Consider the following 19,143-nt stretch of genomic DNA (forward strand, 5'->3'; position numbering starts at 1 on the left):
AGCAAAAATAAATAAATAAATAAATAATAATGCTTGGCTATTCACAATAGCCAGAATCTGAAAACCATGCAAGTGCCCAAGAACTGATGACTGGTTAAAGAAACTATGGCACATCTATACAACGGAATACTATGCAGCTGTTAGGAAAAATGAAGTTATGAAATTCACTTATAAATGGATAAACTCGTGAGTATCGTGCTGAGTGAAATGAGTCTGAAGGAGAGGGATGGACATAGGATGACTGGATGCATTTAAGGGATATATATATATATTTGGCTTTTTGGGTCATACCTGGGAATGCACAGGGGTTATTCCTGGCTTTGCACTTAGAAATTACTCCTGGCAGTGCTCGGGAGATCATATGGGATGCTGGGAATCGAACCCGGGTTGGCAAACGCCCTACCCCTGTACTATAGCTCCAGCCCTAAGGGATATATATTTTAAACACACACACACACAAAAAAAAAACATAGAATGAGACTAATACCTAAGGAGTAGAAACAAGGGCCAGGAGGACTGGTCCATGATTGATGACTGTCATCAGTACTGGTTTGGGAGGGCAGTCAGGTAGAGAACGGGACCACTATGACAAAGATAGCTGGAAATGATCACTCTGAACAAGAGCTGCATGCTGAAAATAGGTAAAGGAACAACCATGATAACCTCTCAGTTTCTGTACTGCAAACCATAATGCCCAAAAGAGGAGAGTGAGGGAGTGAGAGAGAGGAGAGAGAGAAAGAGAGAGAAAAGGAAATAAATAGAGAGAAAGAGAGAGAAGGAAAGTGGTGCCTGCCACAGCAACAGGCTGTTGGGGTGGGGGGGGAAGAGTGTCAAAGGCCAGAGGGAAACTGGGGACACTGGTGGTGGGGACACTACCCTGGTGGAGGGATGGGTGTTGGAACACTGTATGACTGAAACCCAGCTATGAATAATTCTGTAACTGTTATCTCATGGTGATTCTTCTTTTAAAAAAATGTTTGGCTGGAGAGACAGCACCTGAATTAAGACACCTGCTTCCATCTTGCCTGATACTGGTTTGAATCCCCAGCAACGCATATGGTCCCCTGAGTATCACCAAAGGTCACTCCTGGGTATAGAGCCAGGAACAGCCCCTGAGCATTGCTAGTTATGATCCCAGAACCAAAATAATTTAAAAGGTGCTTCTCTGTGTCCCTCACCCCTATCAGAGAATTCTGGAGACTGGAAGTTCCAGATTTGTGCTGTGACTCTAATCAACCAAGTCCTCAGGAGACCTACACTGTCCTTATCTCTCTTAAAGGTCCTCAACCATCTCTCAAGGCTCAAAACAGCTGCTGGAATTCCAGCCATCATGCCTCTGTTCCAGTTCCAGTCATATAACCATATTCTAAGTGGAAAGGAAAAGGGTTTGAAGAAGGCTCCAGAATACGACTGCATAACCATTCTGCTCACATCCAGAATGTAACCGCATGCCCATCCCTGGCGGCAAGGGGGAAGGAGGAGGGGTGCGATTATAGGCTTATCCAGGACAGGCATGCATCCAGCTCAAAACATGGGCTGTGTGAGCGTGGAGGGGGAGAGGGAGCGAGTGGAAGAAGCTCCAGGCCATTCTGTGGATGAAACTGGCTGGTACACGGAATGTGCCTGAGGCTTGCAGAATGTGGGTCCTTTTCCCGCCTGGCAACACAAACCTCTTGCGCTCTGTCTGTGGCTTCGGCAGCAAACAGGGTCCTTCATAGAGCAGCCTTATGGTGAGGCCTCTGGTGCACAGTCTTGTCTCTGCCCAACCACCACCACCACCATCCCGCATTCTTACCCCACCAAACTCCTCTCCTCCTTCCAGGCCTCCAAATTCAACTCAGAATCTAGACGGCTCCCCCTCTTCCCAACCCCCTGCCCCGCCCCACTGCCAAACTGCAGAGTGAAGTCTTCTCCTGTAGCAGTGCTCGCCCAAGGTTAATACCCCCACCACGTCGTAACAACAGCTCGCCGCTAAGTGCATCCAAGTGTTTCCTGTGCCCATCCCTGTCCCCCCCGTGGCAGCTGCCAGCTCTGTGGCAGACCTGGCATCTCTGCGACACAGACATACTGTCATCCACTTAGTACATTTGAAGAAACAGAGGCACAGAGCAGTTAGAGCCCCTGTCCAGACATAGAAGTACATGACTGTACTCAGTTGTCGGATATAAAAAAAAACATAGAAGGAGAATCTCAGTAGAAACAAGGATCAGGAGGCCCACAGCTGGAAGCTTGCTTCAAGGGGTGGAGCGGGGAGTGCAGCTGGGGTAGGGAAGGTACCGCTATGACAGTGATAGCTGAAAATGATCGCTCTGAACAGAGTGCTAGGAGGTAAAGGGATAAACATGATTAACATGATAACCTTTCAGTGCCTGTATTGCAAACCATGATGCCCAAAAATGAGAGAGAGAGAGAGAGAGAGAGAGAGAGAGAGAGTCTGCCATAGAGGCAGGCTGAGGTGGGGCGGAGGTGGCAGGAGGCAGGAGGGAAACCGGGGACATCGGTGATGGGAAATGCACACTGGTGAAAGGACAGGTGCTGGAGCATTGTATGACTGAAACCCAATCGTGAACAACTTAGTAACTGTGTACCTCATGGTGATTCAATAAAAACAAACAAACAAACAAACCACCTGTCCAGGGTCACACAAACGGGCAAATAACAGAGCCAGGATCCCCACCCAGGCAATGAGGCCGCAGCGTGCCTGCTCGGTCACAAGGCAGAGGGAAGAAAAGATTGCTGGAGAAACAACTCCCTCACGCCGACTGCCTGCACCAGGCCTGCAGCACGCAAGGGGGGCAGAGGCAGTGACAACTGCGACCCACAGTCCAAAAGCACTAAGCAGCCACCCCCTCGCCCAGTGAGTCCGGCGCGGGGGGAGGTCAGCTCCTTCAGGCCAGCCTGACTCCCGTATTCTCCGGCTGGGTCCCCGCCTCTCACAGGGTATCTGGCATCTGCCCCAAAGCGTACTCAATAGCTTCGTGGTCCAAACACCCCGCCAGACCTAATTATCCGCAAAGAGGAGTGTGTCTGGGGGCTGATGCTGCCAGCTTGCTCTGGACTTGGGGACGACGCCAAGGCGGTGCAGACTCCAGTTAACAACGGGCAACCCAGGAAACCAGTCTCAGCGGTGACACTGGGGGGCCATGAAGCACCCAGCTCTGATGGAACAGCCACGGCAGAGATGAGCTGAGGGGCAGGCCGACCTACCTGAGGCCTGGGCCGAAGACCAGATTCCCCACCCTTCAGGAGCACTGTAGACTGTTGTCCCATTGTTCAGTGACTTGCTCAAGCGGGCACCAGTAACATCTCCATTGTGAGACTTGTTGTTACTGTTTTTGGCATATCAAATATGCCACAGGGAGCTTGCCAGGCTCTGCCATGCAGGCGGGATACTCTCGATAGCTTGCCTGACTCTCCGAGAGGGACGGAGGAATCGAACCCGGGTCAGCTGCATGCAAGGCAAACGCCCTACCCGTTGTGCTATCACTCCAGTCCTATTCAAACATACAACAGGTTAAAAGTAGTGCAATAAATGATGTTAGATGTGAATGATTAAATGATCTAATTAGGAAGCAGAGGTGTCCAGACTGGATCAAACAAAATAAGATGGGGGCTGGAGAGATAGTACGGGGGTAAGGCCCTTGCCTTACAATTGGCCCACTGGGGTTCAATTCCCGGCACCAACAAAGGTCCCTGAGCACCCCTGGGAGTGATCCCTCTGCACAGGTGTATGTGGCCCCAAGACAACAATATTAAATAAAAAATGAGAAGGTGATGGGGCTGGAGCAATAGGTAGCAGGTAAGGGGCTTACCTTGCACTCAGCTGACCATACGGTCCCTCGAGCACCGCCAGGAGTAATTCCTGAGTGTAGAGCCAGGAGTAACTCCTGAGCATTGCCAGGTATTGTGCCCCCACCAAACGAATTTCACTGAATGAATTTCACTCCTCGGGGCCACTGGTCACCGCTGCCGGCAAACAGGGAGCACAGTCTGGAAAGAAGAGTGTGACTAGAAACTGGCCAAAATACTTCTAGAAATTGGCCAAACCACATAGGAACATAAACAGTTCTCAAGAGTCCACCGCACACGAGGATAGGCGCCACAGAGCCAGGCCCTGTCGAGAACAGGCCTGGCTACAAGACCGACCTCGGGCCGCTCCGGAACGACTGAGACCACCGACTCTCAAACCCAGCACTTTCTTTCTAGGCTGTGGCCACATGTGCTCCAGCCTGGTTATTATCAGAAATCAAATTCAGGGCACTTTCCCTTTTTTAATTCGGCCTTGGACTGGCCCCAAATTGCCTCGCGCAGGAGCCAGGCAGAGCTGCACAAAAGCCTCCCACGTTTCCGGCACCAACATCTCCCTCCGCCTCTCAGGGCACAGCGGAGCCTCGGGATCGTGTCCATCTCCCCGGAGCTCTGAGACCACCACAGAAGCCGACCCCGGGCTGAGCAGCCACCGGCGACAGTGAGCCATTCTGAGAGCTAAACCACAGGTCACTTGGCTGGGGGAGGTGAGCCAACGGCCTGGAGCAGCTGCTGCCTTGCATGTGCAAGGCCCCAAGACTGACTCTGAGCACCTCTGGGCATACCCCCAGATGCACACCACCAACACCCTACAGCACCACTCAGGTGGCTAAAATGGCTACCATCACTGCTGGGTCCACACAGCACCGCAGAACTGGGCCCTCACACTGACTGTCTGTCCCAGGGGGCTGAGTTCATTATGTGTGTGTGTGTGTGTGTGTGTGTGTGTGTGTGTATACATATATATATATATATATTCATTTATGTATAAGACAGTTCCCCCTACCCTATAATGTGGAAGGTTGGGTTTTTCGGGGTTTTGTTTGTTTGTTTTTTTTGGTCAAGGGCCATTGGATATTTTTAACATCATCTGTGGACTATCCATTAAAGGCAGATGAACTGTGGCCAATGAGGCATTTTTGTCTGCCCCATCCTATACCAGAGAAGACCACAAAGTTTCACAGGGATCACATCCAGGACCTCACATATACAAGGCATGAGCTCTTTGACTTAAGCCACATTCCTGGCTTTTAAATTTTTTTTTTTTTTTGGTTTTTGAGATACTGAATTTTCAACCATACACAAGATTTGTGCCCACCTCAGAGTTACAGCTCCAGTTAGATTTGCAGACATTTTCTACGGTGTTCAATAAAGTTTTCTAATGAAGTACTTAATAATAATAATAACAACAACAACAATAATAATAACACCTGTCCAGGGACCGGGTTGTGGCTTGGCAGTAGAACACTCACCTTGAATTTGTAAAACCTTGAGTCTGGTCAACAGCAGGAGGAGAGAGAGGAAGGAAGGGGGAATCAAGAGGGAGGGAGAGACAAAGCCCTGCATTAATGCAGAATCTAAAGTGCTCACCTACTCACACACTCCCCATGCCATGAAGTTACCCGCTGAACACAAGGCCCAGCAGCCAAAGCCCATGAGAACAGTCCATGGACGGACATTGCTGGGCCACGCCATAGCTGCCTCGTACCCCTGGGGAGTCCCGTCTACCACGTAAGAGACCACGACCCCAAGTGAAGGGGCATGCCCAAGGTTGCACACAAAAAAGGAGGCAAAACCGAACAGCAAGGGGGTCTCCACAGCGTCCCCTGCCTGTGTGCTTCCTGCAGTCTGCAGCTCCCCGAGCAGGAGACCCCGGGAAACAAGACAAATCCCCACCCTTCCCAGTCCAGCTTCTGGGCAGTAGCCCCGAAAGGGGCTGGAAAAGGGAGCAAACACAAGCTGGGGTGGGTGTGACATGGCCTCACCACACTGAAAAGCACTGGGGGTTCCCACAGGCACCCCGTCCTGGGCTCCCACAATTTCTACCCTAGTACTTAGCCAAGAGAAAGGCAAGTCTATGGCCACGCTGAGACTCAAACACAAACTGTATGGAAACTGAACACAAGAAACAAATCAAACCAGACTTCACTGTAGATCTCTTGCACTGGATTCATGCTCGAGAAATCCGAGAACAGACCGTACTCATTCTCGGTGATAAACACCAGAAAGGAGGAGAAGGGGCAGTAAATTGAAAATCAGCACAAGAAACTCGCCAGGGCTGCAGGGAGCCTGATCATTGGCTCTTGAGGTGATTATTGAAGCTCATCGAAGAACACCGCAGACCTTATGTTTTAGGCCAGTTCATTCCTCCTGTTTAAAAAGGCCTCAGGCTCATGAGTCATTCTGGTGATGGGACAAATCACCGATTACGATGCGCATATTTCTAAAATGCTCAACACCAGGCAAAGAAACCCCAAAGAAAAGTCTGATATGCCTGCTCGACAATATTAGGTTGTCTGGTTCACATGAGAATTCCTTTCCCTCCCAACTCGGCCTACCTTGGTCCTGCCGGGGCTGCCTCATCTGCAGAGATGAATCAATCACCAACCTCCCTAATAAGCCACTCACAGGCTTGCTGGCAACCTGCGCCCTTCCCTGAGAGATGGCTGTCACCACGGCAACGACCAAGGTTGTGGGGAGAGAGGTGGATGGGGAGACGGTGGGTGCTTCGGCAGCATAATCATGTGGGAAGCTGTGAATGCACGGCCTGCACCCCCACCCCACCCTGGAACATCCAAGTCCGTATCCCAGGACCCCACAAGAATCACGTCACCCTATTACCTTAGAAGAGGGCAATGTAATTGCATCGTGCTAATGTGATTGCATCAAGGCTCGTGTCAACGGGAAGGTGAGTGGGGACTGAAGGGCTGGAACCCTCCGTGTCATAACAGGTGTTCTCCAAAGAGGAAGATAAGGGAGATCTGGCACGCACCCAGAACAGGTTCCCTGAAGAGAGGGGCAAAACCCGCAGTGATGCGATCATGGGCCACGGGATGCCAGTGAGCCCCAGAAACTGGAAGAGGTTGGACATGAATAATCCTGCAGGGCTTCCGAAACTTTTCCCAGGCATGACCCCTTTTCACCAGAGAACAAAATAGGTACACACATCAAATATTTATTGGAAGTAAATCTTAAAATTAATTTTAAAACGATCCATACTTTCAGTGAAACCAACCCCACACGGGATAATGACCCCAGTCTAAGAGACTAGATTTTCATGTGGCCCTTGAGAGAACACTGGACTGTATCTGCCAGGAGTGAAACTGATTCCAGACTTCCAGCCCTGAAACCAGGAGAAGATATCCATTGTTTTAAGCTACCAAGTGTGTGGTCGTTCATGGAAAGGGCCACTGGGAACTGATACAGACCGGAAGTCCATGTCATCCAATAATGCTTCTGCTCTCAGTTCATGTCCCCCATGTATTAACTCCAGCCATCTAAGACATATTCAAATTAATTTTAAAATTCACTGGTTTTCTGGAAAGCAAACATCAGAGACCAGGTTTGCTTATCATGCCCCAAAAGTTCTTCAATGCAGCCAAAGAGAGAGCTCAACAGGTGGGATACCTGCTTTGACTACAGGAGGTCCAGGTTTAATTCCCAAACCCAGTGGTCCCCAGGAGCAAGCCCTGACACCAAGTCAGGAGTAGCCCCGTGAGCAGCAGCAGGCTTGGCCCAAAACCAAAAGGTAAACAAATAAAACCCAAAAAAAAAAGATGCTAGCCAGGGTTGAAGAGAACTAACTGCCAAAAAAATTGAAGAAATGTGCATTTAATATTTAAATTTTGTGTTTATCAAGACAACAGTAAGAGATGAAATGATTAAGTCACAAGTGAAAGAAACTCTACCTTGTTTTGCTATCTACACAGTGCCTGTTTGTTTACATCCAGCCAACAAGAGATTCATTTCCAGGTTATATAAGGGCTCTTAGATAATTTGAAGAAAAAGGCAGACACCCCAATACATAAATGGGCAAAGGATTTCAATAGCACTGTACGAACTATTGCATCCAAATGGCCAAGAGCCACATGGAAAGATACTGAACTTTAATAGTCATCAGGGAAAGACAATGAGCCACCATCACACAGCCAGCAGATTGGCAAAAATGGAAACAACAGATCCCATCAAAAGAGAAGGATGTGGAACACTTGGAACTCTCGGCTATTCTGGGAAAAGTAGAAACAGAGACATCCACTTTGGAAAACTCTTCCCAGCAGCATCTAGTAACCTGGATATGTGCAAACGCCGTAAGTCAGTCTCTGACTCCCAGATATGCACCTAGACACACACACACACATTCATCAGACACACAAACTAGATATTCACAGCATGACTAGAAACTGGGGAAAGCTCAAATATCAATCTCCATAGATATAAATATGCCTAGGGGTACCAAATAACAATGAAAACCCGCAGACTGCAACCATACACAGCAACAAGTGCCCATGCAAAATGCTGAGAGGGAAAAAAAAAGTCAGGTGCAAAAAAATCACACAAAGCAAAGCAGAAAATTCAAGCAGAGGGAACTGGGAACTGGGGGTCAGAAGTGTGGGACCCCCTCACCAGGACCATGACTACAAAGAGGGTTCGTGGAGGGGGGGACGTAGCTGCTGATTCTGGATCTGGAGTATATGCTTTGTATGAGGGACTTCCTGGCCTGGGTTTATTCTCCAGTACCACATGGACCCAAGCACCCAGAGAATGGTTCCCGTGAACTGAGCTGAGAGAAATTCCTCAACACCTTGGGGTGTGGCCCCCAAACCAAACTAAATGGGACTTAGTAATGTGAATTCACTGAGCTATATTTAGTTATGAAATGTGTACTTCTCTGAGAGTATGACAGACTTCAAGTCTATCCCCTAAGATCTAATTTCCATTATTCAGAGTTAGAATGTAAGAAGGTAAGAACAGCTTTTCTGTTTCTCAATAACTTTTTCAATCAGAGAAATGAAGGTAAGTTCATTTAGGGGGGAAAGGTAATAGAAAAGAGCAAAAGCAAGGAGAATAAGAACCATCCATAATCCCACCTACCAAAGAACTCCACAGTAGCCACTGAGTTCTAAGAAGTATTAATTGCCTCAAATACTCCAGCATTTGGATTCAGGAAGAATGACTTGGAGCCTGGGCAACTCCCAGGAGAGTGCTCAGGGGATATTCCTGGCTCTCTGCTTAGGGCTGACCCCTGGCGGCGCTACAACAACCATATGCACCGCATACGCAGGGATTAAATTTGTGTCAGCTGCACGCAAGGCAAGTGCCTTAACCTTTATATTGCCTCTCCAGCCCTACAAGTTAGGGCTACGATTTAGCTCTACAATTTAGCCCTAAAATTTATTTGTTTGGGGTCCACACCCAGTGGTTCTCAGAGATTACTCCTGGCTCTATGCTCAAGGATCACTCGAGCTGGACTAGGGGGCCCCATATATGGGCCAGAGATTGAATCCAGATCAGCTGCATGCAAGGTAAGCGCCCTACCCACTGTACTATCGCTCTAGAACACAACTTACAGTTTTTAAAGGGAAACTGAGCAGTTCCTGCAGGGAAGTAGCAAACCCAAAGCAGGTGCAGGTGCACAATAAAAATTTTGTTTGGTTTCATTTCTCCCCTTTCCTTCCCTCTGCTGATATTACTGCAAAAGCAGAAGATACCAGGATCAGAGTGCCCGCTGGCAGTACCAAGAGTGGAACCAAGACCTCATACTTGCAAGGCCAGAGCTTAAACCATTACACCGTCTCCTGGCCCCTCAAGAAATATTTTGAAGCATAAATCATGTCATGCTCCGTTTTGTAACCTAGGCAACACCCCTTCATTATTAATGTCAATGAGGCAATCTAGTGTCTCTAAAGGATTTGAATGTGCAGGCCCAGAACAATCCAGCAACCAAGACAGCAAGATATGTGAACAGATATTCTGGGGTCAAAGACAGCAAAATCAGAGCAGCCATTTTTAACCTGGCATCACCAGTCACCTCTCAGGTTATTATTATTATTATTTTGAGGTGGCTCAAAACACACTCATTTTACTTTCATGGTTTTACAAATTACTATTGCCCCACTGACTTTTCTAAACAGCTCACATAGGCCCCAAATTCTGGGAAATTATGGCTTGGAGCTATACTCTGCATTCGCAAAGTATGTTGTCAACAGAGAAGCAAACCCTGAACACGGGGCCCTCTAAAGGGGGCCACTCTTCGGTGGCTGTACAGTTGTGGCTGGGGTGCACAGGATACAGCTAAGTCAGACCCAACCCTGGGGACAGCAGAGAGCAGGGGATACAGAAAGCAGAAAAAAACAAGGCAGAGAACCAAAACTTCTAAGAGCAGCAAACACTGGCTGAAGCACAACTAAATTCTGGTTGATTTATACTCTGTTATTCTTGTATTTTCCTATTCATTTAACACTATCCCCAAACCCTTACTGGATGCCAGACTCTGTCCTAAACAAGGGATCAGGGCAGTGGACAAGACTTAAAACTATTGTGTGTCCTCAAGGAGCCTATGGCAGTGCAGGGAAGCACCCAGAAGTAACTTATCTATCATGATAGAATGTGGGTAAGTGCCAAGAGTAAAATCCAGCAGAGAAGGAAGGCTGGGGAAGAGAGTAAGTCACTCCCCAGAGATGGGAACATTTGGCTTCAAGTTCTTAGAACCCTCCAACATGGAGCCATCATATTTCTCCAAAGAACCCCACGGTTGTTAAGCTAAATATGGCCCCAGGGAAACCAAAGCACTCAGAAACTAAGTTGAAGAGATAGTACATTGGGTAAGGTGCTTGCTTTGTACATGGCTGGCCCTGGTTTGATCCCTGGTATCCTACATAGTTCCCCAAGCACCAGTATGAGTGATTCCTGAATGCAGAACATTACTGGGTATGGCCCCCAAACAAAAAATAATAAAATGGGTATTCAATCATTGTATGATTGAAACATAAGCACAAAAGTTTCTAAGTCTGTAACTGTACCTCAGGGTGATTCATTAAGGACAAATAAAATAAATAAATAAATCAACTACATTAAGAAAAAAAAACAATTAAAAAGAACGGGGAAGGAGAAGCGTACAAGAGAGGAGGGGCGGGAGAGGGGGAGAAGGAGAAAAGAGAAGAAGAAAGGAGGAAAGAGAATGGAGAGGGAGAAAAGAGGAAAGAGGAGGGGAAAGGGAAGGAAAGGAAGAGGAGGAATACGAAGAAGAGGGTGAAGAAGAGGACAAAGAAGACAACTAAGAAGAGGACAAGGAGGAGGAGGAGAAAGAAAAAGCAACAAGCAACTAAACCAAGATAGTTATGCACCACAAAATATCCACTTAAGAAGAGACGATGTGAGATTCTGATAAATTTACCACTTTGCCAGACCTTCCATTTGTTTTTTGGTTTTGGAGAAAACCCGGGGGGTTGCAAGGCTTACTCTGGCTCTGTGCTCAGGAATCACTCCTGGTGCTCTAGGACCATAAGTGTGTGGTGCTGGGGATCAATGCAATGCATGCAAACACCTTTCCCACTGCGCCATGAGACCATGGCCGCCCAGTGCAACTGAGGGACCAGCGCCAGAAGCTAAGCACCAAATGGTGATGAAGGGCTCTGACCTAGAGTCCACATCCTGCTGACCATCCAAATAAAATGGTCACTGGGAAGCAACAATTTTCTTTGGCCAAAATGTGCTTTTCTTGAACAATTCAAGATCTGCCTTTGCAGCAGTTCTCTCAGTTTTGACAATTCTACCATTACCAAAAGCTGGTTCCTTATGTACATGTCCCCTCTTCTTCAAATCACAAAAAGTGACAATAAAAAAAAACTGAAATGTCATTTCCCAGTTCCAATTAGAAAGGATTACTTCAAATATATGCACACTCCCTAAACAGTTTCTTCCGGGGTTGAGAGTAATGTTGGCCACAGGACATCAGCAAGCTGGTACAACCAATTTTTCACCAAGGGGAGACTACACAAACCGATCCTAGCCCAAGGTTGCCTTCCATGGTACCCACAAATATTTCCGCTTCTGTGACCCTGGTCTCCCTAAAGGGCGCCTTGGCCTCTCTGCCTCCACACACAATCCTCCCTGACCTCTCCTCTCCACTTCAACCTATCAGCAGTTTCTCTCCTCCTTACGGCAAGTCTGTTTATCACCCTGTGCCCCAAACCCAAGTCCCAGCATCTCTTGCTGGACTCCCCCTGAGCTGGGGCTCCTAACTGGTCTCTGCTTGCCAGTCTGAACCCCTAGAAAGATTCATCTGCCCCCTGCTGCCGGACCAAACTATTTAAAGCCCAAGGCAGACTGTGTTGCCTCCCCAGCTAAAATCCTTCCAGGCAACCTGAGCACAGTCTTGTATTCCTCCTCTGGCACTGGCTTGCTTCCCCGAGTTCCCAGGGCCCGTCTCCCTGAAGCTCACTTCCTGTGAAAACCAAACAGAGGGGGAAGAGCCATTGCTCTGGAGGAACAGCACAAATGGATTTACTCAAAATGATTCCCACAAACATTTGCCCTTAGTTCATCGCTGAACACAAAAATGTGAACTCTGCAAGCAACTGTCACTTTCTGAATACTGATGATCGTTTGCTAGGATGCATTAGCTTTGAGCCCCGTTCTCCAGTCTCTACCAGGCTGTTAAGGCTGAGACAGTGTCTTGAGTAAACTATAATAGAATGATAAAAGCCCCCCCCAACCCCCCCTGCACATTTTCCCTGGGCTCTGATGACGTCACCCTCTCTCAGCCAAGGATCGGAAGCCAAGTGGCCCATATTTTGAAGTTGAGTCTGTCCCAAAGGTTCCACTATCAGGGCTGGAGTAATAGTACAACGGGTAGGGCATTTGCCTTGCAGGCAGCCGACCCGGGTTCAATTCCCAGCATCCCATATGGTCCCCTGAGCACCGCTAGGAGTAATTCCTGAGTGCAAAGCCAGGAGTAACTCCTGAGCATCGCCGGGTGTGACCCAAAAAACCAAAGGTTCCGCTACCTTTCCTGGGATCATCTCTTTATGTTGTTCAGATTCTGTTCTGGCCCAAACTGACTTTCTCAGGGGCTGAGGTGGTAGATTACAATGCTACCAAGAAAGTCTAAATAGGACACTGAACATTAAAAATATATGCTTTACTAGGGCCAAAGGAATAGTACGGCACAAGTAAGGCACTCACCTTGCACACGGCCAACCCAGGTTCAATCCCTGAAACCACGGATGATCGTACATCCTGACCAGGAGTGATCCCTGAGCACAGAGCTAGGAGTAAGTCCTGAGCACAATAGGGTGGGCCCTGGCCCCACAAAAATAATAAATTAAATACATGCTCTATGTGGCCAGGCAGACTTAGAAATGTGAATTTTCTGTAATAAAAACCAGCAATGCATGCAGCTGTAAACAAATGCAGCAAAGATGAGTCTGAGCTGTATACCAGACCCACACGTCACCTCTAGAACCTGCCATCATCTAAGAAGTCTCACTGGGGGCTGGAGCAATAGCACAGCGCCTTGCACGCGGCCAACCCGGGTTCAAATCCCAGCATCCCATATGGTCCCCTGAGCACTGCCAGGAGTAATTCCTGGGTGCATGAGCCAGGAATAACCCCTGTTTATCGCTGGGTGTGACCCCAAAACCAAAAAAAAAAGTCTCATATCTGATATTGCTGTTGTTGTTGTTAATATTCCTCATCTCCATCTAACCTCAACCTAAATCCCCCAGTGGATTTCAAATTATACAAAAGCATGAACTACTCCTAAATCCACCCCATAGAACAAATCCTTTAATATACTCTCCAGGTAAAATACCATCCCCAACTTAAAGAACTTTAATCCCGCATAAAAGCTCTGTGGGTCTCATAAGCTACTTGGGGAGGATCGGGGATGGAGGGGGACAGCATGACAGAAAAGTGACTGCCCAGAACACAAAACATTGTCTCTGTCAAGGTAACCTGAGGTACCTTGAAAAATGACACAAATAGCCAAGAACTGAAATCGGATTTAGTCATCTCTCTCCCTCTTATCCCACGCATTCTATCTATTCTTTTTCAGCTTTGAAGGGGGGAAAGGAGAGGCAAGAGCAGACACTGGGGCTATTTTGAGAAACAAAAGGATTTAGAAGTTAAAGAGCAACTTCCACTAACAGAGTAGCGGCAAATAGATCTCCAAGGCAACCCAGGTGACTGGGAAGTATCTCCAATACCAGGAGAGAAACAGGAGAAGTTTCCATACTACTCATCTCCCTCCCCAGGCGTCCCCTATAAATTACCTCCGAAGTGTCGGAACTAACACTGAACCTCTGCGAAGAAACTCCCTGGAGTGAAGACCAAGAAACCAAGCCCACCCGGCCAAGATGATAAGAGCTCCCAGAAGGAAATTCAAATCTCCCAAGCAGCCTGAGGAACCCCATGTGCTCAGAGGAAAGAGCCCTACCAAAGGCGGGACAAAAGACCTCCTCCGTGGCCTCTCCAAAAAGCCCCATTCTCCTGGTGGGGTCATTTGTATTTCCCTCTGGCTGGGTTTTCGAATACAAACTAAAAATGTAAACAGCAGAGTGCCACATCTGCTCCTTTCAAACCCGCCTGGCTAAGGAGACCCGCCGGGTAACCGGCACCCGCGGGGCACCGGGAGGCCCCTTCCCTTGGCAACCTCATAGTGACACGTGTCCTTAACTAGACTTCCCAACCGCGAGGGCACAGCAAGCGGGCGACTTCAAAGGCACGGAGAGGGAGATGATGATGGTGGCGGTGGTGGTGATGAGAATGATAGTGAAGTGTCCCTTTCGAAAGCTCGAGAGGATACTACACAAATCTACTACACTTCGCGGCGAGACTGAAGGTTCCAAGCCGCCAGCTGGGGTGGGGGCAGCGCGCGCGCCAGAAGGCGCCGCCGGGGATCAGTGGCACGGGTTTTTCTGTTGTTTTTGCTCCTGGTGTTTCCAAACACTGAAGTTGTATATGAACTCTGTTATGAGGACACGTGCCAGGCTCTGCCCAGACGCGGGGTCAGGCTTGCTGCCTCGGGGCGTAAAGCTCGCTCTCCCTCTGCGTCCCTTTTCCAGCCCCCATCCCACCCCACCCCTTCCCAGGGTACGGGCGCCCGCACGCAGGGCAGAGCCGGGAAGCTCAGCCCGGTGCCCTCAGGTGCTGTCACCTCCCTCCCCGCCACTGCGGCGCAGCACCGGAGGGGGGGTGACAACGCAGCTCGTCCCTCCCGAGCACTCCGCCTGGGAGAGGAACCCGGGACGCGGGAAGGGGCCGATACGGGGCCCACCTCCCGCACGCCGCTGGGAGGGAACGCACACTCACAACCCAGCCCCGGGCGGCGCGCGGGGGCGCGTTACCTGTTCTGCCAGCCCTGCAGGAGGTTGGTGTATTTGCTGAGCACGCCCTCGAGCGCCGGCTCCCTCCTGCGGCCGCCGCCCCCGGACGGGCTAGCGGCCACCGAGCCCGGGCTGCTGCGGCTGCCCCCGCCGCCGAGCCCGGCCGCCGCCGATCGGCTGGACACCCCGCGGCTGGCCAGGGAGCAGGAGGGCGAGGAGCCCGCCGAGGTGGCGCGGCTACTGCTGCGGCTGCTGCTGTTGCTGCCCCCGCCGTCTGCGCCCTGGGCCGCCCTCTCCATGGTCCGTGCGCGCCCGGGACGCGGGTGCTCCCGGCCGCGGTGGCGGCCCCGGCGCTGACGCTCGTGGAGCAGCGGCGGCGGCTACAGCTCCGGGAACTCGGGCCGCGCGTGGCTGTTCCAAATCCCCGGGAAATGCCTGACTCATACAGGAGGAAGAGGAGGAGGCGGCGAAGGAGCGCTGGGAAGGAAGCCAACGGGGCTGGATGCAGCTGCGGCCGCCCCTCCTCCTCCTCCTCCTCCTCCTCCTCCTCCTCCTTCTCCTCCTCCTCCTCCAGCGGCGGCCCGGGCCCAGCCCCGCCCTCCGCACTAGTTTCCCCGGCAAGTTCGGAGCGACCCGCGGCGATAGCGAGCCCTGGGTGACGTCCTCCTCGCCTGCGGACGCGCCCCCGGCGGGTCCCGGGGTCCGGGTCTGGGGGTCGCTCCGGGACGCGCGCTGCAGAGCGGGCGCTCCCAGCATCCGCGCCCTGCCACACTGCGCGTTCCTACTGCCGCCCCCTCTCGGCTCGGAGGGGGCTATAGAGAATCGATCGGGGCACGTCACTCCCCTACCCCCAACCCATCTCGGGACCCAGAGGCAGGGAGGGAGGGGCGGCCCCGCCCGCCCCGCCGGCCTCTTGGTCTCCCGCACCAAGTCCGGCCGCACGCGCCGCACGCGCGCACACGCACACACACACAAACACACATCACTCTCTCTCTCACACACACACACACAAACACACACACATACACACACACACACACACACACACACCAGAACTTGGGTTCCTGGTGTCTTCCACGCGCGCACACATACACACGCGCGCGCACAAGGACGCGGCAGCCTGGCGGCCGAGCTCGGGGACGAGCGGCGCTGTTCCAGGTTCGCTGGCAGGCGCGCAGGACAGTGGAAGAGGCGAGCCTTGCAAGCCCGCGCCCCCGCTGGAAATTTGCAAAAACATTATAGGGGTACCAGGACTAGACCCGAGCGAGGCGTGAGAACTCTCGGGTTCCAGTAAGGGCTTCCCTAAATTGAGAGCCTCTGGGCGTCTCACCCGACTCCCGGTGCGGATAAGACTCAGACCTGGCCAACTTCCAAGCTCTCCGAGGGTTGTAAACCTACTCCCAAGCACTTGAGAAGCAGAATCTGCCCCAGACTCTGAAACCTTTAAGGCTGCACGAAGGCTGAGGCGATCTATAGAAGTTTACCGCGAGCTGTAACTTCTGCTCCACCCCCACTCCAGCTGCACGCTCGCCCCAGGAGACCCTGAGCTGCTAGAAGTTTCTCCTTGTGAAATGCTTGCTCTTGGGCAAAAAAGTAAGTGGGCCGCATTCTCTCCACCTCGCTGTTTGTGCATATAAAACTCTAGTGCAATCTGGAAGTTTCTAAAATTACCCCACCCCTCCAAAAATAGCTTCAAGGAGCTCAGAGAGAGAGAAAAAGACGAAACCAAAAACAAAGGGTGCGAGGTAGGTAGGCGGACCCCATCCAAATGACCTGCCGACCCATAACGCAGATCAATAATTCAGCAGTTAGAAGAGTAGGTAGCGTCCTGCAGGAGGGGCAAGTTTTTCGAAAACACCATAAGGTTCTCTGGCCCAATGAGTGGAGTTTGATATTAATTCTTGCTACAAATAAAATTTTGAACGTGTAAGTTTAGAAAGGATGTACACATTTGGGAAATATGGCCTGATTTCTTATGTGTTGTCTTGCTACCTTACTTGGGTCTCTTAGGTACGAATTGACCTTTCTTTTTAGACCAACTTGGTAAATCCTAAATTAAGATCCCAAAAAGGGGAGCTCACTCCATGATGCTGGCTGGATGCTAGCCCGGGAGGTTCTGCGCATGCGAAGCACCATTTCCCTGAACACCCATGGGAGATCATGCCTGATCCCTGCTGCTACAGAGATCCTGAGGAGATTGGAAAGGAAGCGCCCGCTGCTGCTCAGAAGGCTGTGACTAAGGACGAATTTCGGAGGGAATGGACTGCCCCAGCTCCAGGTTTGCTGCTGCTCAGCCTGAGGTGACAGACTGGTCAGAAGAGGAGCAGGTGCCCTCTGTGACCATTCAGCAGTGCCCTCCCGAAGGCCTGCCACAGAAGAGTGCCCTGCAGCTCCCATGCTCAGGCCACTGAATGGGTTGGAACCACTACCAAGTGGGTTTAAACTGCTCTTCCACAGACTCACATGGGAAATGAAAATAAGATTGATGGGAAATAATTGAGTTTCCAAAATAATAATTCAACAGCTTGGCAGAGGGAGGGACTAGTACATGGAATTATGGGGCAGTCCCCAAACCTAACTCCTTTCTAACACCGGAGCCTTTCCGGAAGCTTTCCAAGATGGTACGGCCCCAGCAATTCTCAGGGAAATGTTTCCATGACTGGTGAGAAGAAGCAGTAAGACTAACTAAATGACCAGTCTAGGTGCTTACACGGGGGAGGACTAGGGAGAGGAAGAGGAGGAGGAGGGAGAGCACTTGCTTTTCATGTGTGAGGTCCTGGATTGATGATCTCCAGCACAGAATGTCCCTTCACCCATGAGTGCACCAAGGAGCAACACCGCAGGCCATAGCAGCCAAGATGGGCCAAGAGCAAGTCCAAAGCATGGGATCTGAAATGGCTGGGGAAGAACGCAGTGACTGTGGTCAGTCAAGCAGAAGCACGGAGGCAAGATGAGCACTATAAGAGAGGCGTGTGTAGTTCCCTCCATGTGCAGTTCATCAACTGCTCCGTAAGAGTGTTTTTGTTTGTGTAGTAACACTGGTTTACATCATTCCATACAATCCAGGTGTACAATACTCTGTATCTACTACCTTCTGATCTCTTCCCGCCCACGGATTTTTGAATTAAAAGTCACCTTTTTCAGAATGCTTTCTTTGAGTCATTCCAGTCCTGCACGCTGTGTGAGATACCTGTAGAATAATTTTTAGAAAATAAACCATCTTTATGTTAGAAACACAATTTGAGGGTACCTGGGGGATGGCTCAGTGGCTAAAATCATTTGCTTTACAAAACATAAGCCGATGAGTTTGATCCCAGCTCCAAACCACAGGAGCCAACCTCTGCAGTGTGGAACCCCCAGCACCAAGACAGTGCAATCACCAGCTGTGTGCAAGACATGTGTAATGCAATCCCCAGATGTATGTATCGCACAACATGTGCAAGACATGTGCCAGACACATGCAAGCACCACAACTGAAGGGTGCAGCCCCCAGCAGGCACTATACTCAGAATGTGTCACAACCGCACAACAAAATGAGTTCAACTGCAGAAGAGTCCCTCGGCCAAGTGTGCAAAAATCAAAACTAAATGAACACCTGGCCCTGGCTACTGCAGCTACCAAAAGGGAAGAGAAGGGGCAGGAAAAAGAATAAAAGAAAAGCTACTTGAGAGCAAAGGATATAAATTGGCAACAGTATTTGGAACACAGATCTTAAAAACATTTTCAAAACATCTATGTCCCACTTAAGGGCTTATCCCATTTATCCATCCAGATTGTGTAAATCATTTAGGAAAATACACATGAGAGCCAGGGAGAGGGCTCGGATGTGGTGCACATACCTGGCAAGTGTGAGGTCCCCACCCCACACACCTAGAAAGCTTGTAGGGAGCTTCCAGGAGTTGCCTACCAGCTCCTTCCTCTACCTTGCAATACATTCTTGCCAGAGGCACATAAAGCCATGGGAAGACATTCATGGACCAGCAAGAACAACCATCAACACATTAGCCAGGTG

The 19,143-nt window shown here is 50.2% G+C and overlaps 1 protein-coding gene across 2 annotated transcripts in view; it reads right to left on the reverse strand.

Annotated features, from left to right (window-relative positions):
* The window catches only part of OSBPL10 (oxysterol binding protein like 10), a 299,778-nt gene extending 284,098 nt beyond the window's left edge, over nt 1-15,680 (reverse strand). Inside the window, exon 1 of one of the 2 annotated variants that reach the window (XM_055136189.1) lies at nt 15,153-15,680. In XM_055136189.1, the coding sequence (XP_054992164.1) occupies nt 15,153-15,430 (278 nt within the window). In that variant the 5' untranslated portion in view covers nt 15,431-15,680. The remainder of the gene's footprint in view (nt 1-15,152) is intronic. The other variant, XM_004603949.2, reaches the window with a different exon arrangement.
* Nucleotides 15,681-19,143: the final 3,463 nt, after the last annotated feature.

The sequence above is a fragment of the Sorex araneus genome, chromosome 4 (genome assembly GCF_027595985.1).
Source record: "Sorex araneus isolate mSorAra2 chromosome 4, mSorAra2.pri, whole genome shotgun sequence".
In the NCBI taxonomy this organism is placed as follows: domain Eukaryota; kingdom Metazoa; phylum Chordata; class Mammalia; order Eulipotyphla; family Soricidae; genus Sorex; species Sorex araneus.